This window comes from Colobus angolensis, unplaced genomic scaffold (assembly GCF_000951035.1).
Source record: "Colobus angolensis palliatus isolate OR3802 unplaced genomic scaffold, Cang.pa_1.0 Scaffold300, whole genome shotgun sequence".
In the NCBI taxonomy this organism is placed as follows: domain Eukaryota; kingdom Metazoa; phylum Chordata; class Mammalia; order Primates; family Cercopithecidae; genus Colobus; species Colobus angolensis.
This window is the reverse complement of record NW_012116267.1, coordinates 1,720,185-1,741,989: the sequence shown is the minus strand read 5'-3', so window position 1 is coordinate 1,741,989 and position 21,805 is coordinate 1,720,185. Positions and strand designations below refer to the sequence as shown.

General features: G+C 44.5%; 1 protein-coding gene across 1 annotated transcript in view; it reads right to left on the bottom strand.

Moving 5' to 3' along the window:
• RUNX1 (runt-related transcription factor 1) overlaps nt 1-21,805 on the bottom strand; it is a gene marked incomplete at its 3' end in the record, with an annotated part of 257,544 nt that continues 235,739 nt past the window's right edge. Inside the window, exons 7-8 of the mRNA XM_011950027.1 lie at nt 7,104-7,265; nt 1-398 (exon numbers count right to left, since the gene is read on the bottom strand). Of these exons, the coding sequence (XP_011805417.1) occupies nt 1-398; nt 7,104-7,265 (560 nt within the window). The remainder of the gene's footprint in view (nt 399-7,103; nt 7,266-21,805) is intronic.

Genomic DNA, 21,805 nt, shown 5'->3' with positions numbered 1-21,805 from the left:
GGCCTCCACCACGTCGCTCTGGTTCGGGAGGCTGGGGTTGAGCAGCGCGGAGCCGGTGGAGGCGTTGGTGCAGGGCGGCAGGATGCGCGGCGGCGAGCGTTCGCCGCCCACCATGGAGAACTGGTAGGAGCCGGCCGAGGCGCCGTAGTACAGGTGGTAAGAGGGCGAGCTGGCTTGGAATGGGCCGCCCTGCGCTTGCGACGAGCCGGGGTAGGGCGGCGGCAGGTAGGTGTGGTAGCGCGTGGCCGAGCCCATGGCCGACATGCCGATGCCGATGCCCGAGGTGACCGGCGTCGGGGAGTAGGTGAAGGCGCCTGGGTAGTGCATGCGGGGGTCAGAGATGGAGGGCAGCGCGGGGAACTGGCGCGGGTCGCTGAAGGCCGTGAGGTCGGGTGCCGCTGCGGTGAGGGCAAGAGAACGGAGCGGGAGTGAGTGGGGGGTTGCGGAGGCCACAGCTCTTCCCTCTGCCCCGGGGGGCTACCCAGGATGATACCGCCTAGGAGGATGGGAAGCCACCCAGGATGCTACTGCTGGGGAGGACGCAGACCGCCCAGAATGCTACCTCCCAAGAGGGCGAGGGTCACCCAGGATGCTATACTCAGGGGGACAGGGACCACCCAGAGATGACGGGGATCACCCAGCATGTCACCTCCCAGGAGTATGGGGACCACCCAGGATGCTATGCCCAGAAGGATGGGGACCACTCAGGATGCCACCTCCTGAGAAGACAGGGATCACCCAGGATGCTACCATCTGGGAGGATGGAGAGCACCCAGGATGCCACCTCCCAAGAAGATGGGGACCATTCAGGATGCCACCTCCGAGAGGAGGGGGACCACTCAGGATGCTATGCCTGGGAGGACAGGGACCACCCAGGATGCCATCTCCGAGGGGGGGGGCACCCAGGATGCTAGGTCTGGGAGGATGGGGGACACCTAGGATGCTACTGCCCAGGGAGAGGGTTTCTACCCAGAATCTGCCACCCAAAAAAGATGAGGTCACCCAGGATGCTATGCCCAGCAGGACGGGGACCAGGAGAATGCTACTGCCCGGAGGGATGGTATAATGTACAGTAATATAATACAGTAATATAGAATATCATGTAATGTAATATGACATATGAAATGATGTAGTATAGCATAATATAGTAGGTATAGTATAGATGTAATATGCAATAGTATATACTATAATATGTATAACATATATAAAATGTTGATGTAATTCCAGGGTTGGCAAACTGCAGCCTGCCAGCCAAATCTGGCTGCCACCAATTGTTGCATGTCCCAGTAGGTAAGAATGCGTTTTACTTTTTTTAAATGGTTGAAAATGCAAAAAAGAATACTTCCTGACCTGTTAAAATGACAGGAAGTTCAAACTTCAGTGTCCATCCATACTTTGGAACACATCCTTACTTATTCTTTCATGTACTGCCTATGGCTGCTTTAGAGCCACTGCTGTAAAGTCAAGTGGTCAGTATAGAGACTGCAGGGGCCACAGAACAAACATTTATTCTTTTTTTTTTGAGACAGAGTCTCACTGTCACCAAGGCTGGAGTGCAGTGGTGTGATCTTGGCTCACTCCACCCACCATCTCCTGGGCTCAAGCAGTTCTCCTGCCTCAGCCTCTTGAGAAGCTGGGATTACAGGCGCCCGCCACCAGGCCTGGCCAATTTTTGTATTTTTAGTAGAGACAAGATTTCACTACGTTGGCCAGGCAGGTCTTGAACTCCTGACCTCAATTATCCACCTGCCTCAGTCTCCCAAAGTGCTGGGATTACAGGCATGAACCACTGCACCCAGCTCTAAAATATTTCTTCTCTGGCCCCTTACAGAAAAAAGTTTGCTGACCCTCTATTTGATCAATATATTAATATATCAATAATAATATAAACCTAATCTGTGATATTAATGTAACAAATGATAATTTGACACTATATAATAATTAATGTAATGGATGCATAAATATGTTACTGACACAATATGTTATACATAATATATATCCTAACACTATTAATATATAATAATACATTACACATAGTATTTAGGTTGAATGATAGAAAACTGCCATTTTCATAGGCCTTCAACAGTTGAAAAGTTGATAATTTCCTAGTATTTAAGTGAATGTATGGCTCAGTAGCAACTGTTGAGCGAATGTCAGGGAATATCATTACCACTCTTCCTCTCCATATCTACCTTTATACTAGTTCCCCAATTTTAGAAACAGTATGGCCTTGAGTTCACCTGGTATTCTCTATTATGCACTTCACTGGTTTATCATCACAAGTAGATGTGGGACCTTGATTTATCTACTCTGTTTTTTGCACATGAGGACATTTTACCAGAAGTTGTAAAGCTTTGTCTCTAAAACTCACTTCGTTACGACTGTGCATTATTTTGTTAGGATTATGCATTTACAGTTTCACCAACTGGCTTTTGTGCTGTCCTGTGGTTCACTGGCTCTGTCTGCATTTTTCTTACCTACAGGCCGCCCTTGGGAACTACGGAGGATTTGTGTACTAGGCAGGGTTCCCTATGTCTGAAGATCAGAGTTTCTCAGCTGTGACACTGTTGACATTTTGGGCCAGATCATTTGTTGGGGTGGAGGGGGGCTGTCTTGTTCATTGTAGGATGCTTGGCAGCATCTCTGCTTTACCCAGTAGATGCCAGTAGCATCCCCCTCCCCTCTTGTGACAACTCAGAATGTCTCCAGACATTGCCAGATATCCTGAGGGTGGGGTGAGGGAAGCAAAGTCACCCCAGCTGAGAACCACCCCTGCAGCTGTAGGAGGGCGCCCTGGAGTAGTTCACGGTCCTCAGAATTATTCATTAAATGGCCAGGCTAGGACTCTCCTCTTTATATCAGCAAATCCACAGACAGCAACAAACGCTAGAAACATGAATTCATTGTTTTAAAATGTGAAGTTCTCAAATCAACACACAAAATAACTCTTAAGCTCAGATGGCATGTGGCCTGTGTCCTTTTGAGTTCAGGCTGATAGAGAAAGTTGACAGAGCCAAAAGCTTGCTCTGAAAGGAAAGCTACCAAGGTGGATTAATCTGTTTTTGGAAGGCATCGGCAGTTGATCAACTTCCTCATATTTCAAGCCTATTATTCCAGCAGGGAGAGCTAGTGTGTGTTTTTTTTTTCTCTCTCTCTCTCTCTCGCTTGCTCGTCTCTTCCACACCCCATCCTCCCTCCCTCTAATGGTCTTTTATTGCCCTAACACATTTTTAAAAATGAACTCCTCTGTACCTTTGGGGTGAGTGTGATGAGGGGATACACTCCTCATCAGAGAGGTAATTAAAGTTTATAGAAACAGCCCAAGTCTGTAGCAGATCCCTTCACTAATGAGGAAACCAGGAGTCTGACTTTCAAACAAACACTCCTGTTAATCTTTTCAAAGCCAGGCAGACATGTGGGCAGGGAAAAAGTTGTAAACGGACAGTGGTTCTGAGGCTGCCCTTCCTTGGCCACACTCTAGTCCATTCTTGAGCCAGGCCACACCTCATTCCACAGGGTTCATCCCTGCCCACTTGTTGGGGCCATCTGTGAGCAAGCCTTGTGTCACTTGTTTTTGCTGACATGGAGAGCTGTGACATGTTTGAGAGTTAACAGGAAACTTTACTCCATTTTTCCATTTAGATTTATAGAGTCTATGGAGAAGCTGGGACAGGAGGAAAAGTATTAGGCAAATACAGTCAGTTTGTTGTCATCTGATGCAATACTCTGGACACAAATAAATGACTCTGCCCATTATTCCTCTTGCTTCATTTGCCCTGAGACAAAAAGGTGAATCCACTGGAAAATGAATGAAAGGTCACCCTGTTTTACAGCAATGTCTGGACATGCTCTGCCAGTAGGTTCCAACTATTACATGGTAATGTGGTGATAGTACCAAGTTACTGGAATCCAGAGTGAGTCCATGATTTGTCATGGACATAAGTACTGGAATGATGTTACGGTCTCAGCTGTTGGGGGAAAATAGTTCTTTCGCTTGTGGGCAGAACATCCAAAGGAAAGAGCTGAAATACTGCCTGTGATCCTTCTGTGTACACATGAGCAACGTCATACTACAAAAGACCATCCCTTTGGTCAAACTATCTTTTTTACACACATTTTGATAATAAATACCTTAGGCCCTCTAGATATGCTCAGATTCAAATGCTCTGTTTAAATGTTGGTTTCATCTTTGTGTCTTGTCTCAGATCCCTTATTTAGACCCATCAGTCTGCACAATTCACCCATCCAGCCATAGCGCTTCTGTCCTTTTGGCTGGCCTGGTGTCCCCTGATTCAGCAGCAGGGTGGGAGGAGTTGGGGACCCCTGATATTCACAGGGAGTTTTTAAGAGTAGGAAATCTGGGGCTTAGGAGGTCCAGGTATTTTGGCTGCAAGTGTTTTCCCATTGATGGGGCTAAATATTTGCCATGACGGCTCAAGTCTTTGCTCTCCAGCTAGACATGGATGAAAGCAGCCTTGCTCCAGGGCCCCTCCCACTGCCCCCAGAGGATTAAACAACCTGAGCAGGTAATGGCTGCCTTAAAAGGAGCTTTTGCATGACTCAGATTAATGCATGCTGTCTGTCGCCCAGGTTGGCAGCTAAACATTAATTTTTTTTTGAAAAAGAAAAAAGAAAAGTAAACCTCTAGATGACAACTCTTTTCAGACAAGGTGTGGAGTCTGTCTGCAAAGGATAGAGAGAGAGACAGACAGAGTCCAAGTCCCCAGTGCAGAAGGAAGCCCAGGTGGGGCTGGGGCCGGGAAGAGGGGCAGAGCACAAAGCTGTCGGGCTGGATTAAAAGGCAAAGCAGCCACAGAGCAGTGTCAGGTTCTCAAAGCTGTCGGCCAGGCAGCCACTTTCCTTTTATGTATTCCACCCCCCTCCTGCCTCCAGGTTTATGACAACACTTTTCAGGCCTGTGCTCCAGGCTTGATTTCTCAGAGGGAGTTCTGCCAAATTGAAGAGCAGTCTCCCATACTGTTCTATGCCACTGTGAAAGCTCATCTGGAATTCTGTCCTCCCTCCAAGAAGAAAAGAATCATTCTTGGGTTCTGAAATGGGACATGGTTTTTATCTGCTTCACACTCCCATGCCATAAAATGTTCTCCCTTACGCCTTGGGTGATTGAAGTCCAGGGTATTCACAAATGTAACTGTGATATGGGACTTTGCAGTGCACGTTACTCATTCCTTTTATTTAAAAAGTCACCCGTCCACCTGAGCACCAGTCAGCTGGAGGAGTTGGCCCCCAGGGTTCTTGGACTATAAGGTGCTGATCTTGGGTGATGACCAAGTCAGAAGACTTACGTAATAAATTCCAAAGGACAGGCCTACAGCAGGAACATTCAAAGGAGAACAGGCATTATTTCAGATGAAGACCACAGCCAGTGGGCAGAGGGGTGCACTGAGAAGAATCAGTAAAAGCTGACAAGTGCCTTTGTTCTTGAGGGATAAGCTTCTAGAAACCACAAGCTAAACAAGATGCTACGATACCTGTGCTACTCTCTCAATGCCTTAGAGCAGCATGTACCATGAAAATACTGGCATTAATGGCCAAAAGTAATGTGAAAACCGAGCACTGAAGTTGGCTTTCCTATTTTACTGTAGCACCCAAGAATACTGGAAGGCAGTGGTTCTCACCTGGGGGCAGGTTTGCCCCTTGGGACATTTGGCAATGTCTGGAAACATTTTTTATTGTCCTAACTGGGGTGAGCGGGATACTATTGGCATCTAGAGGCCAAGGATGCTGCTAAATATTCTCCAGTGCTCAGGACAGACTCCCCCAGCAAAGGATTATTTGGCCCCAAATGTCAATAGTACTGCTGTTGTGAAGCTCTAAGAAGCAGCTAAGGCATCTGGTGAAACCTGAAGTAATCAACTGTCTGGAAAACACAACATTACACAACATTTAAAATGGCAGACATGACTCCACTACCCCTGTGCCTGTCCCCTAACCTGCTATAATCTGATTCCAAGAGCTGAAAAGCAAGACCCACCCCCTCCCCCAAACACACATGCAAGGGTGTTTGCAGGCATCATAACACTGAAGTTCTCTGAAGCATTTTCACAGTTTGGTGCAGCTCCAATTTCAAAGCCCCAAACACTAAGTTTCTTCTTTTGCCTTCAACACAGGAATTTTTCTCTGTAACTCTGATTTCCCTGCCCACGAGCAAAGGTGAGTTCCAAGCCCAAAGGGCTCACAGGTTAAATGACTAATACTTAATGAGCTCATATTAACAACAGTTATGCTAACCATGACACCTGAGTTTTTCACTCTGTTCCTCTAGCCTCTGTATGAACAGCGCTTAGTTGGAAATGTCTAATTTGGGGTATACAGTTGGTTCTCTATATCCGTGAGTTCTGCATCTGTTCAACCAACCATAGATCAAAAATATTATTTTAAGAAAGGATGGTTGTGTCTGTATTAGACATATACAGACTTTTCTCCTTGTCATTCCCTAAACAATACAGTAAAACAAATATTTACATAGCATTTACATTTCATTAGGTATTATGAGTAATCTAGGAATGATTTAAATATATGGCAGGATATATATGTTATATATAAATATACCATTTTATATGAGGGACTTGAGCATCCATGGATTTTGGTATCCATGGGGGGTCCTGGAACCAGTCCTCCATGGATACCGAGGGGTGGCTGTATTTACTTCCCATTCCACATGTACCCCCGTGTGCTGTCCATGTGATCTGTGAAAATTTACCACCACCACATGGACCAGTCCCATCAGGCCAGAATTCATTTGGAATAATGAGTCCTAAAAGTTGACTACTTTGGCTTTTTATATTGTTCTTAACCCTTCAGTCACCATCCTTTCTTGCCAAATGTGAACAACTTTAGAATGTCTAAGGAACCTACTTCTCCAAGCCACTTCTGCCTTCATATCCACAATCTCTGCCTCTTAAGTATCCAAGAAAATCAGTGCATGGGCATGGGACTCAGAGTAGAGATAGGTCACCTTGTCTTTAAACCATGTTTTACTCAATTTTTAATAATGTTCTGCCAACGCCTTCATGCACCTCTAATCTCCTGGACCTTCCACCTCAGCTCAACTGCAAAGAATGTGTTTTCAAGTGGCTTACTTGAGAGTCGACTGGAAAGTTCCGCCGAGAGGGTTGTCATGCCGCTGGCACGTCCAGGTGAAATGGGCGTTGCTGGGTGCACAGAAGGAGAGGCAATGGATCCCAGGTATTGGTAGGACTGATCGTAGGACCATGGTGGGGATGGCTGGATCTGCCTTGTATCTGAAGAGAATCCGAAAGATCAATTATATGTAAAGTGGGGTGGGATTTAAAAAATGTCTTTTAACAAGAAACGAGGGGCCTTTGTTCAAATATGTCACATACATGTATGTGGCCTATGTACCAGGGTTTAATAAGCCTACTCAAGTCCAAGTATCTGCCTCTGTTGGATTATTTCCCTCCAAAAGAGACTGGATTCTTGGAGATTTTCACCTTATACCTATTCCTTCCAAAGGTTTTATTTAATCATGCTAACAATGATGAGAAAAATGGATTACACTTTTAAGGTAGGAGTGTTAATGTCCAGACTGTTGAACTTCAGCACTTGAGAACTTCAAGTATCTCCTGAGTGCTGAGATGATTTCAGCTTTGCCAATAATTAGAATTATCATCATCAGAAACATTTTATGAACTCAGGGGATCACCTATCTGTGTTCGGTAAGAATGTGGAGTTTGGGGCTTTGTTTTTTTTAATACCTTTACCTTTGGCAAAAGTATTCCATGGGCTGGTAAATGTTTTAGATTAAGGCGAATTCTGTCCCAAGGATGACAGGAAAGAAGGTCTGGCTGGGAAACTGGCAATGAGGTCTAATGACTAGTTCACAAACCCAGCAGTAGAACTGGCCCTATCAACCCAGGCCTTCTGTTCCTTTTCAGGACTTCAAGTCTGCAACTTTTAAAAGTCAGAGTTTTTAGCAGGTATTTTATAGATTGCCATTATAAGAGGCCTGGGATAGGAAAGAGACAAAAGTTTGACTTCAAAAGATTTAGACAGAATGGATTTTGTCAGTTTGACTCCAGTGTTCAAAGGAGTCTTAATTTTCAAAAGCATCATACTGTTTGCAGATGAAAAGGAGGAGGAAAACCAGCTCTATTCTTAGGCAAATGTGTAAGGAAATTTAAATTGGACACTGTCCCACTAGAAGAGTTTTAATTTCTTTGGAGTTAAACATTAATTTTCTCTTTATGTCCCACCTTTGTGGACAGAGAGAACAGTGAACTACCATAACTCCCAAGGGTCTTCACAGCCAGAGCTTCATGATCCTGCAAGTAGCAGTGTAGGAAGAGGAGACTTCTTTCCAATACTGGGTATAAGTTTTGTATAGGTCAGGGCATAAAGAAATGAGCTATTTCTACTCATTATAAAATATTCAGATCTGCTTCCTACAGGGGCTTTTCATTTCTAGCAGTTCAAATTTGCTTTTCTGTTTATCTCTCTGAAGCTGCCACAGTAGATAACAGAATCAGATATTTGGAGACCCAAATCTTCCTCCCCAGTATTCTGACAGCCTCCCTCCCTCCCTCCTACTGATTCATTTCTTTCTTTTTTGTGTGTGCATGAAAATAACTGATTTTTTAAGTTTAAAAAACCTGGTAGTTCCTGGGCAAATAGTTTAACTTGGAATCTTTGAAATCTATTATTAAAGAAAGGTCTTCATTTTATTCCAAATTTTAGAGGATTTAAAGAGGTGGCAAGAAACAAAAGAGCTAGTCCATTTTAAACTCAGCAGAAAATAAATGTTCAACCTTGGCTGAAGCTCCTGTGTAATCTTATAGCTAACAGTGTTTCCAATAACTAAAGGCAAACAGAAATAGCAGACTGCTCAATATTCCCATGCTACTGCAGGTATTTTACTCCAAATGAAAAAGAAACCATATACTTAGATATTTTGTATAAGTCATGCGTATATACTAGATACACACGTTTACTAAGTGAATATAGAGTACTCCAATATTTTAATCATTTTAAAAGCAAACAAAAGAGGTTTCAGAATTATCATAAAGCCCCCCAGGGTGTGAACTGCAGTACAGTAATTCATGCCTTGTTGTGTAGACAGCCTCACACCTCTAACCCCGTGTCTAAAGCCACACTAAGCATAAAGTATTATGCCATGATTCATGCTCTGTCATGTTTTACTGTCGTGAAAAAGTTGTGCTAGGCTTTTCTAAACTCATAATTAAACCATGCAAACGTTGCATAATATTTCACAGCCTTTAAAAAATATGCTTTGGTAAAATCTTTATGATTAAAGTCTAAGTTCTATGAGTTTTTTTTTTTTTTTTTAAAGACAGGGTTGCAGATTCCACATTTTCTGACTTCACACCATAACTTAGCTTTTCAGGTGTTGGAGGGGGAGATGGCAATAAACACCCTGAAGCCCACCCAACCCTCCACATCAGTTTTCTTTCACGAGACCACAGTGACCTGTGCTTGGGTTCATTGCCAGTGGTGGGCCAGAAGGTGGGGATGGTGAGCCTCTGATGTTGGGGTTTTAGTGGTTGCCTCTTCTGCATGTGTTACTAATAGAAAACAAAAACAAAAAAGCCCTGATACTATGGTGCATTCTGGGTTTAATATTCATTACTGTCTTTGGTCTGACAGGGCCAACATGAACTCATGGGCCACCCGAGCACCGGACTAACAGGGAGGAGAGGTGGGCTCTGGGTCTTTCTGTCTGGTGAGCAACTGGGTGACCTTGGATTACTCACACTTTCTTATTCTCACCTCTGAAGGGAGATGATCCCTAAATCCTTTCCAATGGTGACAGAGCAGGATTCTAATTCCAATAGGTCCTACACAGTATTTCTTTGCTTTACTTGTACATTAAGCAGAGTGAGGGAAGAATCAGATGTGGGGTGAAGAGTGGTGCCTGTAATAATAAATTTGTGTATTCTGGGAAGAGGAAGTAGAGGGGAGTAAGATGGGAGTTATCCAGAAGAGGCCACAGGCTGAGGAGGAGAACCACTGTAAATCATTCTCCAGAGCACAGGACTACTTGTTCTTGAAAGAGCTGCCTCTGATAAGTCAGTCCATCAAAAAGAACAAAAGCGTATTGAACATTTACAGTGTGCCAGGAATGTGCTAATTTACCTGGTAGGAGAGTGATGAATAAGACCAATATGGTCCCTGCCCCACTGGCACTTACAGTCAGTGAAGATCCCAAGACCTTGTGATGCTTGGAAAGGCATCTTCCTGTTGCATTAATCATTATACTGGGTGTTGCTTCATTCATTCATGTATTCATTCATATGTTCATGAAATTACTTTTTTATTCACTCATATTTCCAACAAACATTTTGGCTTCACTTGGGCCACTGTCTTGGGGACTCACTAGTGAATGGAAGGTTCCTGCCTTCTGGGAGTTACAGCTACTGGGGTGCCTCAGGGCTGTATCTGGGCTAACTGCTAGATTAGCTGCCTGATTTGGACTTGCAAACAGCTGTTCCCAAGGTAGAAACAAGAACCCTAGTGGTATCTATTACATGCTTATGTTCTGCCTCTGAGAGGAGGAGACTAGGGAAAGCACCAAACTTAAATCACAGACAAATTTCAGTTTGCATCCTGTCTTCACCATAAACCAACTGGATGACCTTAGGCAGGTCACTTATTTTCTCTGGTTCATAGCTAGAATTCTGACTTCAAAGAGTAATAGGAATAAGTGAGATAAACTATATGGAAAGCAAGTATTACAATTTCTGGCCATAGTAAATGCTCAATAGGTCTGAGTAACCTTTATGATGACATTTCTAAAAAGAAAAAGAAATCCATGCCAAGGGACTTATCTGATGTTCATTGGTGAGACCACACACATTTGCTCCAGGATAAGGCTCAAGTAATAGTGTTTTGTTCACAGCTAAAGTCTTGACAGACACACTCTTCAGGCTGGAGAGGAGCTGGGCTCAGGAGATTAAATGGTAAAGGGGGAAGGAGATTGGAAATTTAGGATTAGGATGGAGAAGGCAGGAACTCAGTATCTCAACCAACTCATGTTTCCATTAAAAAATACTGGATTCAGGGCTAGGCGCAGTGGCTTCTGCCTGTAATCCCAGCACTTTGGGAGGCTGAGGTAGGTGGATCATGAGGTCAGGAGATCGAGACCATCCTGGCTAACACGGTGAAACCCCGTCTCTACTAAAAATACAAAAAATTAGCTGGGCGTGATGGCAGGCGCCTGTAGTCCCAGCTACTCGGGAGGCTGAGGCAGGAGAATGGCGTGAACCTGGGAGGTGGAGCTTGCAGTGAGCTGAGATTGCACCACTGCACTCCAGCTGGGTGACGGAACTAGACTCTGTCTTGAATGAATAAATGAATAAATAAATAAATAAATAAAAATTACTGGATTCAAAAAGTTAAATTTAAGCCTTTCTGCATACCAGTTTTCCAGGCTAAATGATGTCTGATGTAGCCACTTTACTGAGGCCATTTTGTGATAGGTTATTTTCAGCTTTTTAATCATCAAATAATGGGTAAAACAGGGACCCTTTTTCACATCCTCGAACCCCATTCCCTTCCATTTGAAATGGGAAGTTAGGGATAAGGTAGAGTTGAAGTTAGTGGTGAGCTCAGAGGTGTACGTGGCATATATCACACGAGAAGAAAGGAGAGTGCTTTTATCTTTTGATGCAGCAATATTAAAATGTCTCTAGAGTCAACAGTGACCCTTTTAAATAATTCATGTCAGAATGTCCTGCTGCTTCTAGTTTCAGTTCCAAAATGTGAAGAGCTTGAGAGTCATCACTCTTGTTTTTATAAGAAAAAATGCTGAACAAACTGAAAATCCATGACTTTTCTTAAGTCCAATGGAAAGCTTAAGTTGCAGGGCAAACTGCCACCCCAAATTTTGAGAAGCAGGCAAATATAGAGAATCACAGTGAGGGCTGCTTGCTGGGAGCAGAATTTCTGAATTCATAAACTGATGGGAACACTTAATGGTGATTTTGACAGATTGCTAGAGACTGAGTACAGACTGGTGTGAGAGTAAGACACTCCTGGGGGCTACAGTTTCAGGAGGAAGTGCACTGTTGTGGGTTTTTCATTCAGGAACTCCACCAGATTCTCCCAGGATCCAATATATTATAATAACAGTGGGTTATGGCTGAAAGAGCTTCAGTAGATTGACTATTTAAGGAGGAGTTCATAGAGAAGCTCATAGATGACATGGGAGACAAAAACAAGGACACTAGAGGAATTTGAAGTCTCTGGTACCCTCTGCAAACATTAAATACAGTCCAGCTCTTAGGTACATGAAAATAATAACACACTAAAGGCCTAAGTTCCTGTTGCCTGATAAATCATATTAAACTTTCAATTAAAAATTACAAGAAAGGCAAGAAAAAACACAGTCTGAAGAGACAAAGCAAGCATCAGAACCAGACCCAGATGTGACACAGAGTTTGGAATTACCAGACAGGAAATTTAACAATGATTAACATGTTAATGGCTCTAATGGAAAAAGAAGACAACGTGCAAGAAGAGATGGATAATGTAGGTAGGGAGATGGAAAATTTTATTTTTTTGAGACAAGAGTCTCACTCTGTCACCCACGCTGGAGTGCAGTGGCGCAATCTTGGCTTACTGCAACCTCCACCTCCTGGGTTCAAGTGATTCTCCTCCTCAGCCTCCTGAGTAGCTGGGATTATAGGCGCCCGCCGCCACGCCCAGCTTTTTTTTTTTTTTTGTATTTTTAGTAGAGACAGGGTTTCACCATGTTGGCCAGGTTGGTTTGAACTCCTGACCTCAGGTGATCCACCCACCTCGGCCTTCCAAAGTGCTGGGATTACAGGCGTGAGCCACCGTGCCCGGCCTGAAACTCTTAACATTCTAAAGGAAATTCTAAAAACTAAAAGCACCCTAACAGAAATGAGGAATGGCTTTACAACTTAGTAGACAGGACATGACAAAGGAAAGAACCAATGAACTTGAAGATACAGAAACTTACCAAACAAAAAGATAAAGAGGAAAAAGAACATCCAAGAACTGTGAGAAAGTTTCAAAAGGTGTAACGTGTAATTGGAATACCAGATAGAGAAGAAAAAGAGAACGGTGGAAGAAATATTTGAAGTATTAATGGCTATGAGTTTTCCAAAATTAATGACAGATACCAAACTACAGATCCAGAAACCTCAGAGAACACGAAGCATAATAAACACCAAATCTACACCCAGGCATATCATATTTAAACTGCAGAAAACCAAAGAGAAGACAAAATCTTGAAAGAAGCCAGAGAGAGGAAAAAGCCAACACCTTACCCTTACAGAAACAAGGATAAGAATTCCATCATCTTTCTTTTCAGAAACCATGCCAACAGAAAGCAGAATGAATAAAGTGTTGCAACAAAAAAGCTACCAAACTATAATTCTGCATCCAGCAAAATTATCCTTCAAGTTCAAAGAAATAAGGATATTTTCTGACAAAACTGGAATAATTCATTGCCAGCTGACCTGCCCTATGAGAAACGTTAAAAAGAAGTGCATAAAAAAGGAAGAGCATTAGAAAAGTACTATATTAAGGTAAAATTAAGTTTTATTTTTCTTAACTGACCTGAAAGATAACTTTACAATAATAGTAACAAGGTATTGGGTGATTGTAGCATGTGGACAAATGAAATAAAAGGCAGTAATGATAGGAAGGAAGAAGTGGTACAGTGTTATTTGATGCTAGATGTAGATTAGTTATACATGTACTTTTCAAACTAGGGCAATAACTAAAAACATTTTTAAAAAGAATAATTGATATGCTAACAGGAGATAAAATGGAATCGTGTAAGATGTTTAAACCTATAAAAGGTAGAAAAAGGTGGGGGGAAGAATCAGGTGCAACAAATATAAAAGTTATAAATATGATTGATACTACTCCAGTTATAGTAATAATTAGGTTAAACATGAATACCCTAAATGCACCAATTTAAAGACAGAGATTGTCAGTGTGGATTAAAAACAAGACCCAACTACATATTGTCTACAAGGGACCTATTTTAAATAAAAACATTCATACAGATTACAAGTAAAGGGATGGAAAAAGATGCACCATGCTAACACTGATTGAAAGAAAGCTAGAGCAGCTATATTAATTTTATACAAAGCTGACTTCAGAGGAAGGACAATTTTCAGGGATAAAGAAGGGAATTACATGATAATGTGGGTGAATTCTCTAGAAGACACCATCTTTAATATATGTCCATCTAAAAACTGAGCGTCAAAAAACATGAGGCAAAAACTGATAGAACTGCAAGGGGAAATACGTAAATATGCTGTAACAATTGGAGACTTCGATAACCGCCTTTCAGTAATTGATACATCAAGCAGGCAGAAAATTAAGACACAGTTGACCTAAACGGTACTACCAGTCAACTTGATCTAATTAACATTTATGGAATATACTGTCTAACAGCAGAATACATATTCTTCAGCTCACATGGTACATTCATCAAGATAAGCCATATTCCGGGCTACAAAACACACTTTAAGATCCTTAAAAGTGTAGAAAGCATACAAAGTATTTTCTCAGACCACATGGATTTAAACTAAAAAGCCAATAACAGATAACTGGAAAATCTTCAAATATTTGGAGATTAAACAACATACTTCTACATTAGCCATGAGTCAGATAAAAAGTCTCAAGGAAAAAAGTGTTTTGAACTAAATGAAAATACAACTTATTACAGTTTTTGGAAGCAGACAGAGCAGTGCTTAGAGGGAAATTTATAGCATTGAATACATATATTAGAAAGATCCAGAATTAGTCACTGAAGCTTCTGCTTCAGGAGACTTGAGAAAAAATCACTACAGACCTCAAGCAAGCAGAAGAGAAGTAGTAATAAAAATTAGACTAGGAACCAATGCAATTAAATACAGGAAAGTATTAGAAAAAATCAATGAAACAAAAAATCTTGTCCTTTGAAAAGTTCAAAACATCCCTCTTTGTCCTTGTGCTTCCCACAGGCGCTGGGAGAAGATGGACAGAGACCCCTCTTGACCCTCCTCTGACTGTCCACTCTAGGGTCTTTTAAACACCCACCCTCAGAAGCACCCCTTGAGCAGTGGCACCCTCCTTCATCCTGGGCCTGGAGAAGGTTATTGTTAGAAAGCCCCTTCTTGGTTATGTGGCTGACATCTTTAAAATGCCAGGTCTTTCAGTCATCTCTCAGAGCTATTTAAAAATAAAAGTCACATAGGCCACAGGGTGGTTCTACCATCTATTTTTGAAAAACCCAAATCTGCTTGATGAACATATAAACCCAAGGGGCAGCCCTGGTTATTTCCCTGGAGGAATTTTTTCCTTCCTGCAGCCTAGAGGAAGGTAGGGATGTTCCCAGGGTTCCCTCCAAGTTCACCTCAGTCATGGGGAGCTGGTGTAATGCCCTCTTGGAGACCTCAGAACACACAACAGGATGTGACTCAGGACTCAGAGATGTGAGTCAGTTTCCAGGGTGATGTGTTAGGGCGAGCCCCAGTGGTGGTTTGCATCTCACTATCTGCGACCCCTGGGAAGAAAGGGTTAGGCTCCCCTGCAGGCAAAGGTGGTGACCCCAGATGCTTCCCAGCATCACCTTTCAGAGGTGTGTGATATCAGGGCCTTTCAGAGTCCCTGGGGGTGGGCGACTCTGCTCTGAAAGGGACATTTCCCTGAAAGTTCCACTGTCTTTGAGAAGCAGTGTTTCCTCTGGCCTCTGCAGCAGGGAGCAAAGCTCCGGCACATCACAAGTAAGATTAGTCACCTATTCCTACTACAGGTACCCCCAGGTAGCAGACACCAGCTCAGCACACTGTTGCTGTATCATTGAAATCCCATGACAACATGAGTCAGTCAGCACCAGCTCTGGATCCTGGAAAAAAAGGGAGGTTGTGAAACGGCTCCAGGATTTGCCAACCGTTCGTCTCTGGCTGGCTGCAGACATCTTGGTTAGTCATGTGTAGCCCAGATGCATTCATTGTTCCAGCAATTACTTTGAAGGGAAGCAGTCAGACCAAGCTGGGACAGAACCCTGCCTGGGTAGGCTGTTTTAAAGGCCTCAGGTTTTGAGGGATCCCGTCCTCACTGCCAACTTGCCAGCCTGGAAGGTGGCAGGCTGTCTGTGGGAGGGAAGAAGGGAGCCCTGTGGCTGCCTCTCCACCACTCCCTGCTTCCGGGACCCGTATTCATCACCTCGCTGGGGAAGCGTTGTGGCTTTGTGGTCAGGGCCCTGTGAATCAAGAATGCTGGTTCCTCACATCAGGCCGCCCCCAATCCTGCTGGTTCTCCCTGGAGTCCTTTTCTTTTCAAACCTCTGTTTCCTCACCTCTAAAAATGGGGGTAATCAGGCTCACTTGCCTCCCAGGTGTGAGAGTTAATTAATGTTTGTGGGGCAGCTTTGAGATCCACAGATGAAAGGTGCTCTATAAATGCAAAGTGCAATTCCTCATTAGCACTGTCAGATGGTTCCCAGGGGAAACAGTTCACCCTGCACCACGAGGCTGCTCCCTTCAGCCAGATGAGTCTGAGATGCGTCTGGAAAAAGGCTCCGTATTTAGGCAGAGTTCTTTTGGAGGGAGGGTTCAAGGATAGGTCACTAGCTTCCAGAAAAGATAGGTGTTTTTAGAACACGTCTCATTCTCAGTTGGCATCGTGTCCCTGAGGCGGAGGGAGAGTGGCCTTCAGTGCACACAGCTGGAGGGACCACAGTTCAGAGGGAACAGAAGGCACCTTCTGGTTTCTGCTGCCTCCTCCCTTGCAGACAGATTCTTTCTCTGTACTTTGTTAAATAAACATTTGTGGCAGACATCTTTTCCATAAGAATGTTCTGCACTTCCCACTTTCTGCACTTCTGCCCCCCCTATACAACTTTCCAGGCCTGAAGGAGCTCTACAGACAGGTTGGGTAAATTCTTGCAACACCAGCACATCATGGGTGTTTAGATTCTTGCATGGCCACCCTATTTATTCCCTTCCACGCCTCCATTTCCTTCTTCTCCAGGAGGGTAAAGATGATTTTCTGCTCCCTTCTACTCCTCTAGCACCTTTGCCCTCCTTCTTAGTTCCTTGAAAAAGATGAGCCAGAAATATTGTGTTGAGGGCTCGGATATCTCAAGCAGCCTCCATCCTGGGACTGGATCCTTGGTGGAGAACGAGGATACCCACTCCCGTAAAACAAATCACTGACACCTCAAGTGGGAGCTGGGAAACTTCAAGCAGAAGAGGCACAGCATACCCCAGGACTGCACAAAGCTAAAGAAACAGAATTTTCTGAAAAGCACTCCATTGAGGTGGCACCTGATATCAAGAGGATTGTGCACGCTCAATGGTCTATGCTTGGAAGGCCCAGGTTGGGAGATCATCATTGCCAACCTGAAGTCCAGACTAGGCATGGAAGGCCGTGCTTTCCAGCCAATCTCCACTGTGCTGGTGGGATTTCCCAGAGAGGCACCTGTGATACCTCTGGCTAAACAGACACAGTAAGAGCTGTCCCCGGGGCAGATCATATTAAGTAACATGGCTGAGATTTTACCAGAGTCCTTGTAATGCCTTAGGGTGTCAGCAGGCAATTAAAAAAAAAAAAAGAAGTGACTATGTTTGCTACTGCAGAGGCTACAAAATGATAAACCCCCTAACCTATGAGTTGTCAATATCAGAGAATACGATGCTCTTGAGCACAGCTCAGAGGGAGATCTGTTCCACACAGGTGTGTGTCATGCCAGGTTGCAGCCTGGGCTTCCTCTGGCGACTACCTCATCCATCTCTACCACCGCCGCAGCCCTCTGCACCCGAGTGCTGTCCCTGAGCCAGACCTGTGGTGGGAGAGGCTGAGGGGGCATGGAGCAGAGTGACCCCAGCAGCCCTCCTCTACACAAAACCAACCATGGCTTTCTCAGTGGGCACTCTCCTAGCTGCAGCCTTAGTTTTTACTTTGGCGCTTTTTTGGTGTTGTAAAATGTTAGAACTGCTTGAAAAATTCTAGAGTGGCTTGAAGCCCAGCAAGCAGTCTCTGTTGTCTTCTGCTCCCGTATGACATGGGCCCTAAGGCAGGCTTACTGGATTTTATGCCAGGGATTCTGGTTTTAAGCAGCAAACACTGAGGATGGCATTCTAATAAAATCAGAAGAAAAACTCATGAATGGGGGAGAATTAAAAACAATAAACATGAAAGATGGCTTAACATGAAGATGCTTTTGTTTTTTCTGGCCCCAAACATTTTCAGGATTTGGGAATCTCATCCCAGAGCTGTCTCTCTAAAAGCCAAAAGGGCTCCAGTAAGGATACAATAAGGGCATAGTTCTGCAGTCTGAGAGATGAGGACAGAGACCCTGGCTTGGCCCCTCACTCACAGTGTGCTGAAGCAAGTAACTTAATGCCTTGGAGACTCGGTTTCCCCCCAGGAGAAGTTATTGCATCTGCCCCTTAGATTCCTGGAAGGGTGAAATGTGCCCCTCTGCCCTATATTGTCAATGCTGTAGCTGGCACCTTGAAGGCAGGAAACAGTCTTCTCTCCCCTGCCCTTCCAGGAAAGGATAACAGTGTCTGGAGAGCACTGTTGTCTTAGCTGGTTGGTGCTCCAGGTGACAGAAGAGGGAGAGGCTTGGCCCCACAAAGCCACCAGAAATGAGACCTTCCTTAGGCAGCCAGAGTTCCAAGGTGCACTATTCCAGCGGGGTAGCACCTGCACTGCTAGGATGCGACGTAAGCCCTTCCTCCCGCAGAGCACCAGCCTCCTTCACAAGGAGCACCGCAGCCATCCTGCAGAACACAGCTGCGTCAGGGCCACACAGCAGTGTTGCACCGTGCCAGTCACAACACAGAATCTGAAAGTTGCATTTTAGAAATCGAGGATTCATTGCTCTTTGTCTTGTGAGGTGTGACCCGCAATGAATGACAACCGTTCTTTCTTTAAGAGCTTCCATTCCACGCTCCCAATTTGAAGGATATCCTGACAGGGAAGGAGAATTCCTCAAGTGGAAGTGCTTCATCCCCTTCAATAAACGCTAGTGAAATCAAGTGTCTGCTTGTGCTCTCCTCTTCTGTTTTTCTCATGCAGTCCTCCCGTCTGACTACCTTGTCACAACTCTTCTTTTCCTACCTGCATCCTCTTCGCCTTGTTTTCCTTTCCCACACATCAGGCCAAGGCTTCTAGAATTCCTTGCAGCAAGAGCTGGAGGACAGAACCTCAGGGAACTGCCCTGTGGGAATGCTTCCTGTCGTCTTCTACACGCCCTCTGACCTGGCCACTGCACACAGGTCTTTCACTCTGGCTGCCCCTTCACCTCCAAGAGCTCTGAACGGCTATAAAACTAGGAAGTCTCTGAATGTGCAGAACAATGAGTTCCTCTCTTTCAGTAGGGCCTTGCCACCCTAGTTGTTGTTTTTGTTCCCCCCTCTGATATGCTAGAGATAATGACAGATCCAGGAAGTATATTCTCTTCACACTAGGAGGGACCTTGCCCCAAAACTGGAGACCTGCCATTCATGTCTTTACTGTCTGTTCTGATGGGAGCTCCTGAGAGGTGGCAGGACAGGCGGCCTTCATTCCTAAACACAGCGCCCTGCAGACCCACCCGCTCCGGCTTATTTTTCATAGTTCTGGAGGAGTAGTGTTTATTCTACCTCTTAAACTCAAGGCTTCTCCATGCACAGGAATAGCCCCCGAGAAATAGCCCTCCATACCTCCGAGAAATGCCCCCAAGAAACCTCCATGCCCCCGAGAAATGGCTCTCTTGCACCTCTCTATTTTTTGAAGTTTCTCAAATATTTGCCATCAAGCAACAGAGTGAATAAGAGGCTAAAATCTTCCCTTATTTGGTGGCAAGTTCCTGTGCAAGTTTGAAGCTATTTGGAATAATTGGATTTCTTTGGCTTGTGAGCCAAGGGGAATCACTGCCACTTTCTTCTGTGGTATCAGACAACTCCCTCTCTCTTCTAAGTTCCCCTGCTGCAGTCTTCTCCTCCACCTTTGTGTGAGATCTACACAAGGGGAATTTGTTCACTTAAGTTTGCAGCCATTTTGCACACCCCGAAGAGTTGACCTTGATGTGAACTAATTGGGATTGCAATAGATTAATAACACAGGTTGGTGGGGTGGAATCTGCAGCATAAAGGAAACATTTGAAGATAAGAGCCATTTGTGCTTTCATAAGCTCATCCCTGGTGCTCTGAACAAAGGACACAACTAATAAAGTCAGATTAATCTAGGGGCAATCTACACTCACTCACCCCAAACTCTGATTCAGAAAGGCAAATGGAAATCCGCCAGAATTCTTTTAAACTCCAACACAGATCTCGATTAAAAAAAATGACACACACACAAAACCACCTGGTAATAAGCAGACCTCTGATGATCTAAAGATCCACAGCTTCGTTTACTGACTTAGAGAAAGTAAATGGCATTTCAAATACAACCTTCATACTTTAATAGATGAGGTCACCCTGAGAAAGATGATACTCAGCCCAGCAGTGGGAAACCTCCCTCCAGAGAACTGCTTTGATTTACAAGACCAAGGAAGGCTTTCTCATAGAAGCTATACGCTTGGTCTAAAATGGAAGAATTTTTTTTTTTTAATTAAATGTAGAGGTTGAGATAGCAGACAACTATGAAACTCTTGCTCAACAAGAGGGATGACCTATGGAAAACAGGAATGCTAGGACCTACAGAAGTGAAGGGTCAAAACTGACTTACTACCAAGGTTAGATAGCTGAGTAACTCACACTTTTTTCAGGCATTCAGATCCTGTGTATATTGACTAGAAGATCCTTGTGAATTTCCCAATCACTCTTAAATAGCAATCATCAAACAGGGGTGATTTCTCCTCCACGGGATTTTTGGCAATGTCTGGAGACATTTTTGGTTGCCACGACTGGGGAAGGGGGAGCGCTATTGTCATCTAGCACGTGGAGGCCAGGAATGCTGCTCAATATCCTACAATGCACAGGATGGTCCCTACAACAGAATGACGCTGCCCACAAGATCAAGTGTGCCCTAAAGTGTCAACGAAAACCCTGCTCAGGGAAAGCACACACTGCCACAATGGTTTCAGCTACCATGATGACAAGATGGAAGATATGACTTCCAGAGGTGCTCTTCAGTCGGGGAAAGCTAACACGGCATTGTCCCCGGGGCACAGTACAAATGAACTGAGGGGTACGAGGAGATGAGGTGTGCAGTGAGCACCTTCTGGAGCCCTTGTGAGAATCCTGGGTGGCTGCAGTCATGATGCACCCAGGCGGAAACTCCATCCCTGTGCTAAGGTTTAAGGCGACTGCTCTCTCAGCCTCATGGCCTAGCACCCAGACTTGGAGCTGGCATGATGTAGCGCCCTGGGTGAGCTGCAGGTGTGAACTACCAACAAGATTGCTCCTGAGCTGACCGTCAGCTTTGCCATCTGGGAAGGGACAGGCTAGCGCTTGCCTCTCCTGGGCTTCCTGGGCATGAGTCACATGTAACTAGATAATGATGCAAATCACTGTCAACATTTCTTTCTTTTTTTTTTTTTTTTTGAGACGGAGTCTCGCTCTATCGCCCAGGCTGGAGTGCAGTGGCCGGATCTCAGCTCACTGCAAGCTCCGCCTCCCGGGTTTACGCCATTCTCCTGCCTCAGCCTCCCGAGTAGCTGGGACTACAGGCGCCCGCCACCTCGCCCGGCTAGTTTTTTGTATTTTTTAGTAGAGACGGGGTTTCACCGTGTTAGCCAGGATGGTCTCGATCTTCTGACCTCGTGATCCACCCGTCTCGGCCTCCCAAAGTGCTGGGATTACAGGCTTGAGCCACCGCGCCGGGCCAACATTTCTTAAGGTTTCAT